Source organism: Vigna unguiculata, chromosome 8 (genome assembly GCF_037176805.1).
Source record: "Vigna unguiculata cultivar grain cowpea cultivar isolate G323 ecotype 2 chromosome 8, ASM3717680v1, whole genome shotgun sequence".
Taxonomy (NCBI): domain Eukaryota; kingdom Viridiplantae; phylum Streptophyta; class Magnoliopsida; order Fabales; family Fabaceae; genus Vigna; species Vigna unguiculata.
In genome coordinates this window covers 38,867,152-38,887,162 of record NC_140799.1, presented here as the reverse complement: position 1 = coordinate 38,887,162, position 20,011 = coordinate 38,867,152, and the positions used below count along the sequence as shown (strand labels likewise).

The window sequence follows — 20,011 nt, the reverse complement described above, 5'->3', positions numbered from 1 at the left end:
TTCTCTAATATATATTTTAGACCAAGAAAAGTAAAAATTTCTACAAAAAAAAGTTGAATAAATAACATTACAACGCACGTGTTCCATGAGTGTTCTTGTTTTACAGTAAGAAAAGTTGAATAAATAACATTGCAACGCACGTGTTCCATGGGTGTCCTTGTTATACAGTAAAAAAAGTTGAATAGAGAACATTGCAACGCACGTGTTCCATGAGTGTCCTTGTTTTATAGTAAGAAATAATCACATATTTTTCATAATAAAAGTAAAATAATAAATAATTACTTTTACTCTTATTACAGTACGCTGACATCTTTAATTTATTTACATCTATTCCATATTTGTTTTTATTTTTTTTCCTAACTTTATTTTCTTATCTCATCATATATTTTCGAAATTTAAAATTTTTGCATAAATGATTTTATTTCAACTTTATTTTGAAGAGAATAGTTTGTAGTACATTTGTAACCTCTTTTTTCCATACATTAAACCTACATGCTATGCCGTACTGCACAAGTTATATGTGTATAAATAACTTGTAATAGATATTTGAGAAAATAGCTTGTGGTGTGTATGAGCAAAAGCAACAACATAATAATGAACTTAAAAGGTGTAACGTTGTGGTGTGTTTGGTTGTTTTTGTTGGAAGTATCATTAGCAGGTGTAAGGAAGTACAAATTTGACGTGGAGTACATAAATGGTGAGCCATATTGCGTGAAGCAAGTTGTGATCGGAATCAATGGACACTTTCCTGGCCCAACCATAACAGCAGAAGAAGGAGACACCCTTCATATTATTCTTACCAACAAGCTCTCCACACAAGGAATAGTTCTTCACTGGCATGGAATTAGACAGGTTCTTTCTTCTTCTTATTCACAGAGAAGATGAATCCACAATCTTTCATACCCTCTTTCCAATTTTTACCATTAAACCAACCTTATTATAGATCCAGATAGTTTATCAGGATTGAATATATTTTTGGTCCCTTAATTTTGAATAAAAATTGAAACTAGTCTGTTTTTGAAATTTTGACCAAATTTAGTCTTCGAATATTAGAGAATCGTGAATTTAGTTCTTTTAACTAAATTTTGTTAAATTTAGTTGACGTTTCAAATGTATTTCATGATAGCACTTGACTTGTTTACACCGTTTGAAATATTTATGTTCCAATGTTAATTGAGAAATACAATTGAAACGTTGAATAAATTTAACAAAATTTGATTGAAAATACTAAATTCATACATTTTTAAAGTTTTGAGATTAAATTGGTAAATTATTTTTAAAAGATAATAATTCTAATAAGTTAAAGAAAAAACACATTTAAATTAAGTTTATTATATATTACTTTTTCATTTTCCCTTGACTCAGTCACTCACTCTCCATGCGTATATAGAGAATGTAAAAGCACTTTTTTGTGTGTTTTGTGTTGCAGTATGGAACGCCATGGGCAGATGGAACTGCTTCTATTTCTCAGTGTGCTATTGCCCCAGGACAAACTTTTCATTATAGATTCACCGCTGAGAGGGTATATCTGTATACAAAATATTTTAACACTTTTCTTTTATTAAATGTGTTGGAAGTCCTACGCCAACTAATATGGTGCAGGCAGGTGCATATTTCTATCATGGACACGATGGTTTTCAGAAATTAGAAGGGGTGAATGGTGCTCTGATAGTGAGATCAAGGGAAAAGAAAGAAGCATTTGATTATGATGGTGAGTTCAACCTTCTGCTCAGTGATTGGTGGCAAAAAAACACACATCAACCTCAGGTAAATCAAACCATGCATGCATATAATTATTTATGAGAAAAATGTAAATATAAATTTAAAACGATTGTATCTATTTGATTGTTACTTGAAATATTATCTAGAGTTTTTAATCATGATTAGCAAAAGTTAATTGTGAGAGATACACATAGGAGAAACTAACAGTGTCGTGCTTATTCAAATGCCTTAATTTTAATGAAGTGGTCCAACGAAAATATCCACAATTTCTCCCCGTGTACTTTTTAATATTTAATTGAGTCTATATATAGAGTTTCAAGGTGTGGTTAACTCTATAAGCAGAAGAAAAAAAAAAATCAACCCAAGTTACATCATTAATTTACGAGTTTCAGCTTATAAAAGGCATTACTATTGAAATAATTTTTGTGAGCTTTCAAACATTTAACCTTTTCAGTCTCTGCTTATGAATGGAAGAGGACAATACAATTGTTCTATGGCAGCTAATGTTATGAACACGTCCTTGCCACAATGCAAGTTCAGAGGCAATGAAAAATGCGCACCTCAGATTTTTTATGTTCATCCAAACAAGACCTACAGACTTAGAATTGCTAGTGCAACTTCCTCAACATCTCTCAACTTAGCCATTGGGGTAAGTTTTTATTATTTTTTTATCAAAATTTTTATATATAAATAAAGGTGTCAATTTGACCGATAATCCATGGGTCAAATCCTAACTCACCTTTCAACAAGTCCTCTTTTAGAGGCCCTCCAAATGAGAGGAAAAAAAAAAAACCAGCCTTTAAAGTTATCTCTTAAGTGGGTTAGGCCTAGGGCAAATGTGGTCTTTGCCTTCCTAAAACCAATATTTTGAGTTTGAGTCAAAGATCAAGCAGAATTGTCTTGGATTGGTCCAAACAGGTTAGGAAGATGGCAAACATGGGTCGACCAGGGTCAACGACAACCATGGGCTAGCGACTGACACAGGCCTCCTTGGCCGACTGCCAACACGGGCTAGTGCTGATCGACATAGGCAAGGTCAGGCCCACAGTCGAAATGTGTCGGCTCAGCCCAACGTCTTACACTAGTCGGGTCGTCCGGGGTCGATAGTAGAAATGGGACAACTCGACTGACGACCAACACAGGCAGGACCAGACCGACGACCGAGATGGCCCTAGCCGATGACCAACATGGGTAGGCCCAGGTTAACGGCTAACACAACCTATGCACATGTCGACAACTTACACTAGCTAGCTCAGGCTGATATCTGACATGACTCGGGTTGGGCCGACGACCGAGATAGACCAACCCACCCCCACGCTTAAGATGAGACAACTTAGACCGACGACCGCCCCAGGCTGATGGCCGACACTGGTCAGCTTGTGCCAACGGCAGACACAATTTGGTCTTAGACGTATTGGTTTAGGTTGGCCCAGGTTAACAGTCGATCCAGGATGAGACCGACACGGGTTAGTCCAGGCCAACCACCGACATGAGTCGACCCAGACTGACACAGGCTTGCCTAGACTAATGACCGACACTGCGTATGATTTTTTAATGTTGAAAAAAATAATATATTTTTAATGTTTAAGAAAAAAGCTCATGACTTTGCATTTAAAAAAAAAAAACCTGGACGACCTCATTTGTAATGTGGTCTTGTATCGTGACGACTTGACTCTATTTTGCAAAAGAAAAATATCAATGGACTCATTTTTTATATTTTTACTTCAAATGGACCCTAAAATAAAAAAAAACTATGATATAGGTTATATATATATATATATATATATATATATATATATATATATATATATATATATATATATTATGAAACAAATGGTTTCATTGTTAATTTCTATTCTCCCTTTTGTCTTTGGTTATAGGAGCACAAAATGGGTGGTGGTGGAAGCCGATGGAAACTACGTGCAACCATTTACAACAGACAACATACACATACATTCTGGGGAGACTTACTCAGTTCTCATCACCACAAACCAATCTCCAAACACAAACTATTGGATATCAGTTAGTGTAACAGGAGGAGAAACCACACCTCAAGCATTAGCCATTCTAAACTACAGAAGAAAAAAAAACCCTAATAAGTGAATGAGAGAAATATGAGTGAGATGAGTTTACACCCCTGGCATCTGCATGGACATGAGTTTTGGGTTTTGGGGTATGGAGAAGGGAAGTTTGAAGAGGGTGATGAGAGGAAATTGAACTTGAGGAACCCTCCATTAAGGAACACTGTAGTGGTATTCCCATATGGTTGGAGTGCTTTGAGGTTTAGGGCAGATAACCCTGGAGTTTGGGCCTTCCATTGTCACATTGAAGGTCACTTTGAGATGGGAATGGGAGTGGTTTTTGCAGAGGGTGTTGAACATGTGAAGGGTATACCTAGAGATGCTATGGGATGTGGCCTTACAAGGAACATATAAAAATGGCTATGAAAAATGGTTAGAATGGCATAATATGTAAGAGGTTTCAATAAATTTACAGGAAGTCAATATAAAGAATATAAAGATTTAAGACCCTTGAATCACACTTGTGAGTATTTTGTTTGTTTCAATGAAAATAATTTTAGTTTATACGTAAATTATGAATCCGTATTCTAAGAGCTAAGCAAGCACATTATAAAGAGTGAGTTCAAGATATGTCAAGTTGTATATATTTATAATCAACATGTATAGCTTTTCATCTCTTCTTAAATAAATTTAACTAAAACAAATAATTAAAATATTGGTTCTAAAAATATGAATAATAATTAATATGCAATTTAAAAAAATTCAATGTTAAACTAAATTTTGACGATTTTAAATCTTCAATAAATGTTAAAAGACAATAAAAAAAAACATTTTGTGACAATTTGTAACTATCAAAATATAATAAAAATATTAACAATTTGTAACTATCAAAATATAATAAAAATATTAGAAAATAAAAGTATATTCTGTAGCGGTTTTTAATTGTTAGTATTTTTTTTCTTTGTTAACAATAATATCAATGGTTAAAATATTTTTGTGACAAATTATTCTTGAGTTTTGTAATTGTGACGATTTTATTAATGGTCAAAAATTTTAATTGTAATGATTTTTAACCGCTAAAATTTACAATTTTAACCACAAACATCATTTTTTTTGTAATATCATTAAGAATCCAATAGAAAATATATTTGAGGTAAATGTGACAAAACGGTCCGTTCGGCCCATCAAACATAAAGAGACCAATAATAATAACCCGTCCCTACTAGACTGGGCTAACAGCCCGACTAGTCCATCACTTTTATTTATTTATTTTTTAACATTTTTTAATTTTTTTCAAATTTTAATTTTTTTTTATTTTTAAAATTTGTTTATATATACATATAAATAAATATTAAAAGCATATTTAATCATATAAAATATTTTTTAAACTTTTAATTGATTATTTAATTTTTTTAATTAAATAAATTAAAATAATTTATAAGTATTAATGATTTAAATTAGAATATTATTGCATATTTATACCTTAAAAAAATATAATATAAACAATTAATCTTTTTAATAATTTTTTATTAAAAAAAAGGGGCCAACGAACCGATATCAAATTGACGAATTGGACAGATCGGACCAGAATAGATTGATAGGTTGAAATTTTTAACTTGATTCATTTCTTTTAACATAGACTTACCGACTGGCCTATCGAGTTTAACTCATTTTATCACCCCTAATTTTAGAAATTCTAGTTTTTTATTTATGTATATCTTTAGTTTCATCTTTTACTTCTATTTTTAAATTAAAGCAAATCTTTTGTTAATTATTAGGTTAGGTCGGTGAAATTTAAAAATAGTGCTGGTGTAAAAAGATTGAGTGAAAGATCACTTATACTTGTTGTCTTTATATTAGTCTAGTATCATACTATTCAACTCGTCACACGTTTTTGTTAAAAAAAACTATTAATATTATACTAACATTTCTCTAAGATATATTTTAGACCAAGAAAAAAAATTCTACCACAAAAAGTAGAATAAATAAAAATTGCGACGCACATGCAATTGATTAAGAGTGTGTTTGTTTTACACTAATTGATAATCACATTTTTTTTTCAACATAAAAAGTAAAATAATAAATAGTTACTTTTAACTTTGCTCACTATCACAATAACTTAATGGAATAATAACACGCTTACGTACATTTTCATCTATATCTACGAAATATTTATTTAATTATTGGTTTTATCACATCATATATATCCTTCAACCTTATAACTCAAATTATGTGTTAGATCAGTATTTTAGGTATTCATAAATATTTTCTACTTTATTAACTTTGACAAAATCTATTATAACATACATCTATAGCCTCTTTCTATATCAAAACCTACATGCTATGCCCTAACACACAAGTTATATATATATATATATATATATATATATATATATATATATATATATATATATATAGTTGTTGAATAACTAACTTGTAATAGATGTTTGAAAATTTTCCTTGTGTATGAGCAAAAGCAACAACATAATGAGCTTAAGAGGAGTAACGTTGTGGTGTGTCTGGTTGTGTTTGTTGGAAGTATCAGTAGGAACTGTAAGGAAGTACAAGTTTGATGTGCAGTACATGTATGGTGAACCAGATTGCGTGGAGCAAGTTGTGATCGGAATCAATGGCCACTTTCCGGGCCCAACCATAACAGCAGAAGAAGGAGACACCCTTCATATTATTCTCACTAACAAGCTCTTCACAGAAGGAACAGTTCTTCACTGGCATGGAATAAGACAGGTTCTCATTATATATACTATTTTCTGAGTCATAAATTGTTGTGAAAAAGTTTGTTTTCAAATTTTTTTTGGATGTTTTGTGTTGCAGTATGGAACGCCTTGGGCAGATGGAACTGCTTCCATTTCTCAGTGTGCTATTGCTCCAGGAGAATCTTTTCATTACAGATTCACAGTTGACAGGGTATTACATTTTCGTACAACATCTATGTTTGATGTGTTTTGCATATGATGTTTGAATGAAGAAAGTATGAGAATTAGGTTGAAATATGGTGCAGGCAGGTACGTACTTCTACCATGGACATTATGGTTTGCAAAGAACAGCAGGGTTGTATGGTTTTCTGATAGTGGATTTAGCAAAGGGAAAGAAAGAAGCATTTGGTTATGATGGTGAATTCAACCTTCTGTTGAGTGACTGGTGGCACAAAACCACACGAGAACAAGAGCTTGGTCTCTCCTCCATTCCATTCAGATGGGTCAATGAACCTCAAGTAAATGAAACCAAACCTAAATCAAAACAATATATATATATATATATATATATATATATACACATACATATACATATATATATATATATACATATATATATATATACATATATATATCGTTTTTGTCTTTTATAAAAGAAAGTTGAAATTTTTAGCAGCATTATTGTCTTGGTTGGAAATATAATGGAGAAATAAACATTCATAGATTTCGGTTGTTTAATGAATTGAGGCATAAAAGTTGTTTTAAATCATAAAAATGTGTTTCTATATTTTTGTTTGTGTGAGAATCGAGAAATATATGAGGTTGTCTAAATATTAAACTGTACTGATGCATATATATTATGAGATTATCTTATCTCTAGACGATGTGAGACTTCCAAATGTTACATGTAAATATTATTTAGGTTTCTAATTGTGATTACCAAAAATTAATTGTGAGAGATACACTAAGGAGAAACTAATAGTGCCGTGCTTATTAAAATACCTTCATTTTGATGAGTGGTCCAAGAGTAAAAATATCTTGTACTTTTTAATAATTAGTTCCATAGAGTTTCTAAGGTGTGGTTAACTCTATAAGCAGAAGAAGAAAAAAAAAATTCAACCCACGTTACATCATTAATTTATTACAAGTTTCAGCCTATAAAAGGCATTACTATTGAAATAATTTTTGTGAGCTTTGAAACATTTAACCTTTTCAGTCTCTGCTTATGAATGGAAGAGGACAATACAATTGTTCTATGGCAGCTAATGTTATGAACACGTCCTTGCCACAGTGCAAGTTCAGAGGCAATGAAAAATGTGCACCTCAGATTTTTTATGTTCATCCAAACAAGACCTACAGAATTAGAATTGCTAGTACAACTTCCTTGGCTTCTCTCAACTTGGCTATTGGTGTAAGTTTTTATTATTGCTTCATCAAATTTTCATATATGTATGCTAGTTTTAATTATATTTTAATCATTCTTTTATTAGTAGAAACATGAATTTTATGCGTATATGAGTTTACTATTTTATTATAATAAAATTATAGTTATAATAGTAAATAAAATAATTTTTATGATAAAAAACAAATTTTGTTCATTTTGTAGGTAATTTTTTTATTATAAACAGGTATTTTAGTTTAAAAAAATAGTTAAATTTAAAAAACAATAGTTAAATAAAAAAATAAACAATTAAATTTAAAAAATGATAATTTAATAGATAAAATTAGCAAGTTAATTGTTTTAATTTAAAAAATAGTTACTTATTAAAAGGTAAAACAGGAAGAAAAAGGTGGATATCAGAATGAATCCTTTCTTTACAAATATATAGGTTATATTTTAATTATTTTTGTCAGTGATAATGAAAAATATAAGTTGTATATTCTTTTGCACAATTTTACGATCAACTAAATTTATCTAATAATACCAATTATATATATATATATATATATATATATATATATATATTTCAGTTAGATCATCCTGGTCATTTATCTGGATTACATTAGATTCCAAATTTAGAAAACTAACCCAAATAAAAATTTAAAAAATGTTGGAAAAAATTATTTTCATTAAATAAATGGAGAAAGGTAGCAACAGCATCGTATATAATAGATTATTCGTTATAGTAGAGACGAGAAAGAGAAAACAAAAGTACCTAATGCCATGTTTCCATTATTTTGATGTTGGATAAAGACATTTTCCTTCTTATGCTTCGATCTTTTCTAATCCTTGTCCCACAATAATACCACGCTCCATACTTTTGAGCACATGTCAATGATATAGTTAACAAAATTATTTGCATCAATATGCAAAATCAAAATTAATCTCATTATCACTATCATATTTTTACTGTTTACATAATATGATTTTTACCTATAATCTTCGCAAAAAAATATACTTTAACATGCATGACATGAAGGATTTGCTTCTAATACTTGATTTTGTTTTTCTGCTTGAAGAACCACAAATTGGTGGTGGTGGAAGCTGATGGAAACTACGTGAAACCATTTACTGTTGACGACATGGACATATATTCTGGTGAAACCTATTCAGTCCTCGTCACTACAAATCAAGATCCGAACAACAATTATTGGATTTCGATTGGTGTCAGAGGAAGAAAACCTAACACCCCACAAGGATTAACGATCCTAAACTACAAAACAAACCCTGCCACAGTTTTTCCCACTTCTCCACCACCAATCACACCTCAATGGGATGATTACAACCATAGCAAGACATTCACTTACAAAATTTTCAGCCTCAAGGGAACCGAAAAACCTCCGAAATACTATGATCGTAGGCTTCTCCTTCTCAACACACAAAACCTCGTTCGTGGTTACACTAAGTGGGCCATCAACAATGTCTCCTTGGCATTGCCATCAACCCCTTACCTAGGCTCTATCAAGTTTAACTTTAATGGCTCATTCGACACTAAAAACCCTCCAAACACGTTCTCAGAGGATTATGACATATACAACCCTCCCCTGAACCCTAATGCAAACACTGGTAGTGGGGTTTACATGTTCCAGTTAAACCAAGTGGTGGATGTGATACTGCAAAATGCTAATGTAATGAAGGGGAAAGGTAGTGAGATTCACCCTTGGCATTTGCATGGGCATGACTTTTGGGTTTTGGGGTATGGAGATGGGAGGTTTGAAGAGGGTGATGAGAGGAAATTCAACTTGAAGAACCCACCATTGAGGAACAATGTAGTGGTGTTCCCTTATGGTTGGACTGCTTTGAGGTTTAGGGCAGATAACCCTGGAGTTTGGCCCTTCCATTGTCACATTGAGCCTCATTTGTTCATGGGAATGGGTGTGATTTTTGCTGAGGCTCTTCTAAATGTTAAGAGAATACCTAGTGAGGCTCTCGCATGTGGCCTTCTTAGGAACATGTCAATAACTAAGAAACACAATTAGATCTGGTCGAGGTATTATAAGGTTGACAAGTTCATAAGGTTGACAAGTTCAAATGTTTATCAAATATTTATCAGATATTTTGATATTGTTCTCTTCTAAACATTAAAAATACATTATATTAGTATTTTAATTTTTTTTAATATATTTTAAAATTTTAAAATTAATGAGCATCAATATAGTTTGAAAACACAAGAGAAAAACAATACAGAAAAATCAGTTAAAAATTTAAATTCAAAGTTGACCTAGTAGTAATCTTTGGTTAGTTTACTTTGTCTTTCTTTTGTATTTTAGTTCATTGTTAATGTTTCTTTTTAATGTTTTGTTATTTTAATTCAAATGTATTATTCTTATTATATAACTTTAGTAATGAACTCCTTATGTCATGTTGTGTGAGTTCAGTTATTACATTTTTTTTAACACAACTAGATACAACTGAGTTTGAACATATCAAAGTTAGACATGATTAGAGTGATGTTAAATGATAAAGTTAATGTAGGTTTTTAAAAGAATTTTAATTATACAAAAAGAGACTAATTTAAAAATTTATACAGGGGACAATACACAATATACAATGTTAAACAATAAACCAATACATAGTAATAATTACAAAAATTTAACTTGTTTTGTTGAAAATAACTTGGTGCATGTCCTGCACATTTGTGCTTCTACTATCTTATAAAAAATATTTATTTTAACCCTTTTTAAATGATTTTTATACAGACAAATTTTTAGCTGAGTGAAATGTAGTACTATCACTGCAGCATAATTACAATCCTCCATGACACTTTTACTTGGTGGCCTGTGCAATTATATTACTCAGTGAACTGGCTTCCATTTTGGCAGTTTCTACTAAATCCTCCTACAACTCAAATCAATACCAAAAAATTAGAAATTTTTAAACATTATATGCAACTTCTCAAGTATATTTAGTGTTATTCTCTAATTATTGATAAAGTAAAACTTTGACTATAATCAATGAACTACGCAAATAAGTACTAAAGAAATTGAAAGTGGAAAGGCTATTTTATAATATTACCTGTGCATTTATTAGTCTTAGAGTTGTTCTCTTGCTAGTCTCCTGCAAGCCTCCCGCAAGCAAAATTTCATCCAATATAAAATATGCCTGCAAGGATCAGGCTCAATTTTAGCCTTTGATGCAATACTAACATTGAAAACATGATAAGTGTTTCGAAAAAAATTCACCGGAAAAATACAATATTGATGAATCATTTAAAAGGATTCTTTGAAAAGAATCAATATCAATGAGACATGAACTTAAATTCATAGATAAAAGGATTGACATCCAATTCAAAAACTTGAGACAATAAATTTATATATTTTAATATATAATACTTAATTTTCTCATTTTTACTTAATAGAATTTAAACTCATTTGATTTCCAACATAACATTACATAATATTGTCTTTTTCAATCACTTACTTAGTAGGACTTTCAAATTTGTTTTAAAAAACACAAACAATATGGTGTATTTACGTGAAAAATTCAAATGTGAGTCTAAGTCTCACATTGACTAAAAATAGGAAAATTGAACATCATATAGGAATGAAAATCCATAACCCATTGTTTTAAAATTGTGGATTAAAGTTGATCTCAATCCCTTATATGTGAGTTGAGTTCATGTCTAATTGGTGTTATATCTTCTCGGTACTCGAAAGATCCAACAATCACAATGTGAACGGCATACTTGTAAGGGATCCAATTCTCATTTATCACATAAGCTACTTGTTTAACATTAGATCATCAATTTTTATGTATCAGTATATCTAAATATAGTTGAACAGAGTGCAATATTAATGTTAGGATTTTTATTCAAGTTGTTGAGTAATAACGAAAGAATATAGTTTGTGAGAAAATGAATTACCTTATGAAAATTAAAGATTAAATCCAACTCACAAACCTGGTAAGAGAAGCAGGAGAGAAACAAATTCAGGTGGTTCTGAAGCATGTATAGAATTTATTAAGAACTTCATATTTCAACATGTATGGTACTAACACTGCCAAAATAGCGATCCAAAGTCTCAACATAGTGATGAATAATGGTTAGAGTCTCCAATTCATTGTCTTCCTCATCATTACACATGCAGAAGTAGAGGCTAGCATATCTGAACATTAACAACCAAAATCAAGAGTTTCTCAATTATTGTATTCAATAAACATTTAACAATGTTTTTCCCACCTTTTGTAAACAACTTTGAATCCCCTCCACTCTACAAAATTGCACAACTTTGGTGCTCGAGAGATAATTAGCCCATTTAATTCTCGAATAATCTTCCAAGAAAAGTAGATTAATCAATGCTTATGCATAATTCAGGCAAAAGAAAACAAAAACAATAAGCAAAATTATTGCCAAATGCTAACTGAAGACTCTTAGAATATGTTTCAGTGCCTATATAGTCATCAGAAAATATAAACATCAACGTTTGATATACAAATATCAGATGTTTATCAAACAAGTGATATTCATGATAAAACATCATCATTACCCATGATTCTATGCATTGAGCTAACATGAGATTAGATCCTTTTATCTTATATTTGAATCAGAGAGAGGTACCTTGGATCTCTCCTTTTGAGAGTATGGTGAATACCATTTTGTGAGTCTCACTTTTCCTTGTCTACTAATGAGAATCACAAACTGAATCTGTAACATAAAAAAGGGAATTATTTTTTGAAACCAATGTGCAAACACATGATCTGCATAATTTCAAATCATATCCGTATGAGATGTGAAGGATTAAGCTAACATCACAAATGATGACATTAGAGGCAGAATGGGTTAGGTTCATATGAGGAATCATAGTTATACAAGATTCCACAGATTGAAAGAAAAAAAAGAGAAAAGAATTGAAAATAGTTAAGAAATGAAGATGATGATAAGGAAAAACACGTACCATTATGTATTGAGATGAAGTTTTTGAGAACGAGCACAGATAAATTTGTCAGAAACCGCTTTTTGATCTTACAGAAAAAGAACAAAGGTATTTCTCATAGTCTATACTTGTTATATAAAGAAAATATATTATTTAGTAATTTTATTTGGTATCATCTTTTAATAGGATAATTTTATCTCTTAAAAAGCAAAAAATAATTTAGTAATTTAATAATGTAAATAATTAAGTAATTTTGTATTTCAATTAATTAAATATTTTTTTTAAATAACTGTTGTATAAATAATTAAGTAATTTTGTATTTCAATTAATTAAATATATTTCTAAAGTTGGATTATCTTAATGTAATAAAAATGTGAATTCATATGAATGTAAATGCATCCATTTTCAATATTAGAATAAAAATGAATAAGATAATAAAAAACATATTAAGAAACATCAAACTTTTGTTTATATAATTACAGGCAATACAATTTTAAATTTAATGTAAGACTTTTTATTTATGAATAATGATACTTTAATATTTCACCAAACAAAACACTTCTTTCCTAACTCAAAATAATAATAGTTTAATAATATTTCTTTTGTTTTCTAATTTAAAATTTTAATATATTATTATATTATTTATTAAAGTGAATTGCAAGAGTGTAAAAGTATGGTTTTTATTTGTTTATTTAATAGAGGGCTGTTTTGTATATTGTAACGTTGAAAACCTACTCAAAGGAGTTTTTTGTAAACATTTTCAAAAGAAAGGTATGAGAAGAAAAAGTTAAAAGAAATATAAGTCAAAATTAGTTTATTCAATAATTAAAAATTAAAATATGAGAAAGTACAAACATATTTTAAATTTAATTTGTTGGTAACCACAACTTATAATGATGAAAAGCATCACCCAAAAGTGAAAATTTCCTTCTCATGAATTTTGATTCTCCCAATTAGACTTCACTAAAGAGGACAATGGATTTTGTAGGATATATGTTTAGAGTTGAATATTAAAGATAATTATAAATTAATATACATGTGATAACTTAATTTTAATAAATAGTTTATGAATACTAAAATATTTTATATTTTCGATCAATTACAAACTATGATAAATTTTAATAATTATTTCAAAACGTTACAGTAACGAATTCCAATAGATTCAGTATTTTTCTTTTAAAGAACATAAAGTTATTCCTTATACTTTATTTTTATTTTTTGTAAATTATATAATTATCTTCTCTTAATTTTAAAATAAAACGATATCATTAAGGTCCTAACAATATTCTTAAGGTCCAACGTTATCAACAAAAATCAGCCCATCGATATAAAAAACCCAATAGCATGTATGATCTACACACTTAACGTGTTATGAGTTTTTTTTTCTTCTATGGGTAAATAGTTAATTTGGTTTCGAAAGTGTAATGTCTACTATTGGGCCTGGGCCTGGGCCGGATCTGAAATCTTGATCCAAAAACTCACATGAATTTGTAGTATGAAGAAAAAAGGAAGACATTATTAAGTGTATTCTCATCCTTCTCCTCTTACCATGATTATGACATATCCTATATTATTATTATTAATATTATTTTATATTAAAAATATCTTACAGCTTCTTTTTTATTATTTTATTAGTATCCTTCAGACTAAGACATTGATGATAATATGCCATAACAGTGAATATATGATAGAGACGTTACTCAATGTTCTAGTTTTGACTTTTAGTTTCAATTATAAGTGTATTATATAATGCTCAGAATCAAGAAAATTATTATTATATTAATTAAATCGCACATGTCTTCTATATTTTATTGCACTGTGTGTGTTTACTTCACCACATTAGTTGGCATCTTATTTAATCCAATTATGTTGTTCACTGAAACAATTTATAAAATAATTATTTAAATTGTATTTTATACTCTTTTTCCTCTCTCTTGCATTATTATACTTTTTTATAAATAGTATTTTTTTTTTATTCAAGTTTTCTTCAACAACATTCAGAAAAAGCACAGGTCTAGAAGCATAGTAATATTCAGCCGTGTTTTTCTCTCTCTCTCTCTCTCTCTTTCAGGTTATTCTATTTTCTTCTTTATTATAATTATACCTAACTATCTTTTCAACTTTTTTTTTTATTAAAAAATTCTCCTTCAACTTCTTCATATTCAAGATACCTTTCAGCTTCAATAGAATAATTGATAAAACTAGGGTACCTTAGGGATAGTTGGTAGGTTGCATCTGGAAAATTTTTTTTAGGACGAAAATTATGTTTAAAGAAAGTATATGAATATTTTTTAGCAGTACATATTTTCTTTTGATATTTAATATAAATGTCTATTCCAATTCTCACATCACTGATTAAATTAAAATAAATCATTCTACACATTCAATAGTGGTGGCTTCAAACAAAGTTCATATCCATTAAAATTAAGTGTTAATTGTTTATTATTATTACGAACTGTTTTTCTTTTATTTTCAAACAAATATTTAAACTATTTTAAATTTTAATTTGTATTTATTTGTTTTATTCAATTGATGTTCAAATAATTAATTATAAAGACCAAATTGATCATTTAATAAAAGTTTGAACTAAATATTCTCTTTCATCCAATCAGATTTTGTACCTGTTGGTTTCCATATACAGTATTACCATGTTCCTCCATGAGTGTTCTGTGTTATGTAAATCCACGTGTAAATGTTTCACCTAACCTAACAGTATTATTACTTTAAAAAGCTAAAAGAAAAGTAAACACTACTTAAGGACTCAATTAAAAAAAGTCATGTAATAGTTTTTAGCAATCTACGTAAGTTGATCTAAAATTAACTCATTGACCCAAAATAAAAATTTATCAAAAAAAAGAAGTATAAAATTAGTGGATAAATTTGCAAACTCTTTATTACTAATGTAACTTATGAAAATAGAATTTGAGATCAAGTACCAATAAGACCTAAAGTCGACGACACAAAATATTAAAGTAATCAATTTATAGTGTGTTTGGTTTACTGTCATTCGGACGCGTAATTGGTTTCAACTATAAAATTCACGTCAAATTAACTAAAAATTTCACGTCAATAAGAAATAAATAATATTTGTTTCTCTATTGAAGAATCGATTCGATCTTTCTCGAAACGTTACCAAACACACGCTTATAAGTTTTCATTCTTGTGGATTTGGAGAATGTTTCTTTGAAGAGTGAGTTCTTTCCATATTAATATGGTTAAATATGTTTTTGATCCCTCAAGTTTTAGCGAAATTTGGAATTAGTCCCTCATCAAAAATTTTGACCAATTTAGTCATTCATCTTTAAAAATACGTAAATTTAGTTTTTTTAACCAAATTTTGTTAAGTTTATCTGACGTTTTAAGCGCATTTCATGATAGTATTTGAATTATTTATACCGTTTGACACATTTTTGCTTTAATGTTAACTCAAATATTATTATAAAATATGTTTAAAATGTCAAATAAACTTAATAAATTTTGATAAGAAGGACTAATTTCACACATTTTGAAAGATAAAAGACTAAATTGGTATAAAATTTTGAAGAGGGACTAATTTCAAAATTCACTAAAATTTGAGAGACAAAAATATATTTAACCCATATTAATACACTCATCTTCAAGTGAAAATATTTTTAACCAGAAGTTTCTCAATTATTACATTCTTATACTATTGTTGTAACGTAGCTGGACACACTTGTCTAAATTCTTGTCAGAAGACATTTTAATATAACTTTTGTTGAGAATAATATGAGACATATTGAGTGAAAATAATACAACTTTTACTTTACTTTGAGTCAAACACCAAAATAAATATAACTTTGATATTACTGATAAAACTTTTAAGAAAATAATTTACTACAAAAATATAACACTCATAGAACTTGAATCCAGAAAATTAATATAAATTGTAAATGTTGAACTCAATTAATGTTATCATATTTTTCGTTAAATCCATTCTTGATGGATCCATCGGTTACAAAGTCAGATAATAATGGATAATTGAAAAGATGGTACAAGGTGTGAAGTGTGACAAAAAAAAAGAGAGAGAGAGATGAGAAAGAAAAAGATGAAAATCACATGAAACCTTTTTAACTGGGATTTATCTCCTTTCCTTTGGGTAAACATCCAATCCTTAAAATCAATCTGGGTCCCTCTACAAAACTCACATTTTTCGAATCTCCGCGTCATATTTTGATTTCCGTCTCAATTTGAGATAGATTTAATTAGTCGAATAATTTTCATTTCTTTTAGTTGTATTAGTTTGATATCTATTTTTAAAAAAGTATAAATTGAGTCTCAATTTTTAAAAGAATGTTTCAATTAAGTCCTTTTTAACAAAAAAAATATTAACACCATTAAAGATATTGATAATTAAAATGACTTATAAAATTAAATATTTATATATATCAAAATTTAGTGGTAAAAATCATAAATTAAGTTAACGACCTTAATAATTTTTGTCTAAAAAGAACCTGATTAAACATATTTTCAAAAATTGAAACTAAATTAACATATTTTTAAAAAGCAAATAATAAACTAACACATCTTTCTATTAATTAAACCTTTTATTTAATATATAGATTTGGTTAAAGGAGGAAAATGAGTCAGCAAGTGAGTAACTCAAAAGGTGAAAGAAAAAAAAAATTACATAATTTATATAAAAAGGACTTTACACTTTATATAAGGGTTGGCATCAGCATCTATGATATTGGGAAAGGTGGGGTGCATGAGTGCTTAATCTACAATGTCACATCTCAAAGTTTTTGTTGTCACAATGTGAAGAAAAAATGCACCTTTGGTACTACCACGACCCCACTTCATTTTGTTTATGCTAAAGTGTTTTTCATGCCTCCAATAATTCACTCCACACCCTTTACCATCCAAATTTCAATTCTTTTGTCTACGTCCATTAATTATTTCGGTACCAATGTTTAGATTCATAATCACTTTTAGAGATATTTCAATCATTAAAAAAATTTAAAAGTAAAATAATGGGTGTAAAGTGTATATACAAAATTTGATGAGTGTGAAAATAATAGTATCCTACTTAAAGAAATAAGAAAGTTAAACAAAATCTATAAATAAATTATTTTATAAAATTTTCAGATAGATACAATGCATGTTTCGTTCTGCGTTAAAATGATGTAGAACTGATTAAAATTGATTTTTTAATGTAGAATCGATACATATTTGGTTTTCAAAATCAATTGAAAGGTAAAGGTATACATTGAATGTAAAATAACTAATTGTTGTTTCTGCGTTAGAAAATTAATTCAGCTGAAATCAATTCTCCTACGTTAAATCAAACACAAACACACATGTAATATTAGTGCATACTCGTACTAATTGGTGTTACCATGTTATGTCTCCATTATAAATAAATCTTTTTCATAAGACTCATCTATGAATTTAGTTTCTATGTATTAAAATCTTATATAATAAAAAAGGTTAAAATTCTACTAACCATATTTCTTAATAAATTGCTTATGTAGGATATTATTATATTAACCCTGTAAAATGTTATACTATCATCTAATTATAAATAAAATTTGATTAGTGTTTTGGTCTGAATATTTATAAAATTGATTTAATGTGATTTTTAATATTTTTCTCTCATTTCAATTTCATTTTATTTGAAAAAAAATTGAATGTGCCTTCTTATTGAACTTGTTGTATTAATATCCTTTCGAAAGTGACCATTTGTTAGTTTTTTGGTCTTTTGTTTTTCCTTCTTCCTTCACTTTCCATCACTATTTTCTTTTTCTCTTTTCTCTACCATCATTTTCTTTTGTTTTTTTCATTTCTCTCCCTCTTTTCCATCCTCATTAATTTCATGCGAGTTCTTCACCTATAACAAAATTCTCAATGTCCCCAAACTGTTTTCCAAAATTCAAACGGGTTAACACTAATTTAAAATAATTTAAAAAAAAATAAAGTGAGGATCGAATAATACAAATCAAGTTGAATCAATATACTGATATTAAGATCAAAATACTAATTCAATGACATGTTATAAATTTATTATTGTTTACTATAATTATTTTAAAAAGTTGTATCAGTAAAAATTTACGATTCATTCTCAATGCAATTTCGTATGTTAATACATAGCTTTTAAAATAATTAAGATCAAACCTAACATATCTATTATATATTTTCTTACGAGTCAAGTTTTACAAGAAAGTAATTCGTGTGATACTTTAAATCCGAAGAAAAAGAGAGATTAGCATATCTTTAATACAACATTTTCATTTATATCTTAGTGAAAGAAGTATTTCTTACAATTACTAAAACAATATTCAAGATGGTTTTTGTAAAATAATTCTCAATCTTTTAAGAAAATTATTTTTTTATATTTCATATCAATAAAAGAAAATGTGAGAGATTAACAAAATTTTATTTAAAACTTTAAAATAAAATATACCATTAAAGCCAACAAATTAGACAAAATGTTATATATTATATAATACAATATGGCCCACCAGAATATAAGAGGCCAAAATAAAATCTTATATTAAAAATGTTCTCATACCTAATATATTGATAATATCTTTGTTAAACCTTATCCAGAATTAACTTTAATCAAATCTATGACACTGTTTAATTACTCAATAATCAAATTATTAAGCTGCAAGTTTTTTCTATAATAAATGTCAGATAAATGCATACGACACTTCAATGTTATCCAATAAATATATATTACATATCTAATACATCAATTATGATATATCATTTAACCAAGAAAAAACAAATATATATATATATATATATATATATATATATATATATATATATGAAAGTATATGATTATAATAAAAAAATTTCTTCAACTTTTTCTCTAATATTTGTTCTTGAAGTTTTATCACTGAAAAAAACATTAAAGTATCTTTTGCATAAAAAAAAATGGAGATTATAGTGAGCTTAAAATGTTGAGTTTGATAGAAGAAAGCAGAAAGTAAATATGCAGCTGTGTTCCTTTCCATTTAAGACAAAGCAAAACCAAGAAAAAGCAGTGGCTGGGAATACCTTGCTTCCCTACATCACATTCAGATCATTACTAGCCACACCTTTCATCTTTCACTCATAATTTATATTTTGCAACACATCATAGTCAACTCTATCTATAAATCACATAAATTATTGGAGCAAAAATTTAAAAGAAAAATTAATTTTAAGTTTAACTCATCGCATTTCTGATCTGAGATATTATCCGTTTCGAATAGCGTGAAACTCTGTCATGATTTT

At 28.5% G+C, this 20,011-nt stretch overlaps 3 protein-coding genes and 1 pseudogene across 5 annotated transcripts; 3 read left to right on the top strand and 1 right to left on the bottom strand.

Annotated features, from left to right (window-relative positions):
• Nucleotides 1-570: 570 nt before the first annotated feature.
• Nucleotides 571-4,265, top strand: LOC114193001 (L-ascorbate oxidase-like). 3 transcript variants are annotated; one of them, XM_085665509.1, is made up of 5 exons: nt 571-852; nt 1,430-1,522; nt 1,603-1,767; nt 2,177-2,371; nt 3,603-4,265. In XM_085665509.1, exons 1-5 carry the CDS (start codon nt 571-573, stop codon nt 3,747-3,749), a joined length of 882 nt encoding a protein of 293 aa, XP_085521635.1. In that variant the 3' UTR covers nt 3,750-4,265. The 3 variants fall into 3 exon arrangements, with proteins under 3 accessions (XP_085521635.1, XP_085521637.1, XP_085521636.1); XM_085665510.1 differs by having other exon boundaries at nt 573-852; nt 1,642-1,767; XM_085665511.1 differs by lacking the exon at nt 2,177-2,371.
• On the top strand, nt 3,846-4,157 carry LOC146884471 (L-ascorbate oxidase pseudogene; annotated as a pseudogene).
• Nucleotides 4,266-6,187: 1,922 nt separating the features above from the next.
• On the top strand, nt 6,188-10,029 carry LOC114195433 (L-ascorbate oxidase-like). Its single transcript, XM_028085908.2, has 5 exons — nt 6,188-6,488; nt 6,576-6,668; nt 6,763-6,975; nt 7,674-7,868; nt 8,918-10,029. Exons 1-5 carry the CDS (start codon nt 6,210-6,212, stop codon nt 9,875-9,877), a joined length of 1,740 nt encoding a protein of 579 aa, XP_027941709.1. The 5' UTR covers nt 6,188-6,209; the 3' UTR covers nt 9,878-10,029.
• A 405-nt stretch (nt 10,030-10,434) lies between these two features.
• Nucleotides 10,435-12,862, bottom strand: LOC114195432 (AP-1 complex subunit sigma-1-like). The gene is made up of 7 exons (XM_028085906.2): nt 12,791-12,862; nt 12,454-12,540; nt 12,076-12,167; nt 11,893-12,001; nt 11,761-11,796; nt 10,914-11,000; nt 10,435-10,736 (listed from the first exon to the last, which is right to left on the bottom strand). Exons 1-7 carry the CDS (start codon nt 12,791-12,793, stop codon nt 10,665-10,667), a joined length of 486 nt encoding a protein of 161 aa, XP_027941707.1. The 5' UTR covers nt 12,794-12,862; the 3' UTR covers nt 10,435-10,664.
• Between the last annotated feature and the right edge of the window lie 7,149 nt (nt 12,863-20,011).

Bases quoted from the DNA above. Each gene is read 5' to 3' on its own strand.
- LOC114195433 (XM_028085908.2), top strand. From the start codon at position 6,210: ATGAGCAAAAGCAACAACATAATGAGCTTAAGAGGAGTAACGTTGTGG. The intron at 6,489-6,575 runs GTTCTCATTATA...TTTGTGTTGCAG, and splicing joins ACTGGCATGGAATAAGACAG to TATGGAACGCCTTGGGCAGA. The intron at 6,976-7,673 runs GTAAATGAAACC...TAACCTTTTCAG, and splicing joins GATGGGTCAATGAACCTCAA to TCTCTGCTTATGAATGGAAG.
- LOC114195432 (XM_028085906.2), bottom strand. The intron at 12,002-12,075 runs GTGGGAAAAACA...GTTAATGTTCAG, and splicing joins TTCAAAGTTGTTTACAAAAG to ATATGCTAGCCTCTACTTCT. The intron at 11,797-11,892 runs GTTAGTACCATA...TTCTCTTACCAG, and splicing joins TGGATCGCTATTTTGGCAGT to GTTTGTGAGTTGGATTTAAT.
- LOC114193001 (XM_085665509.1), top strand. From the start codon at position 571: ATGAGCAAAAGCAACAACATAATAATGAACTTAAAAGGTGTAACGTTG. The intron at 853-1,429 runs GTTCTTTCTTCT...TTTGTGTTGCAG, and splicing joins ACTGGCATGGAATTAGACAG to TATGGAACGCCATGGGCAGA. The intron at 1,768-2,176 runs GTAAATCAAACC...TAACCTTTTCAG, and splicing joins AAAACACACATCAACCTCAG to TCTCTGCTTATGAATGGAAG.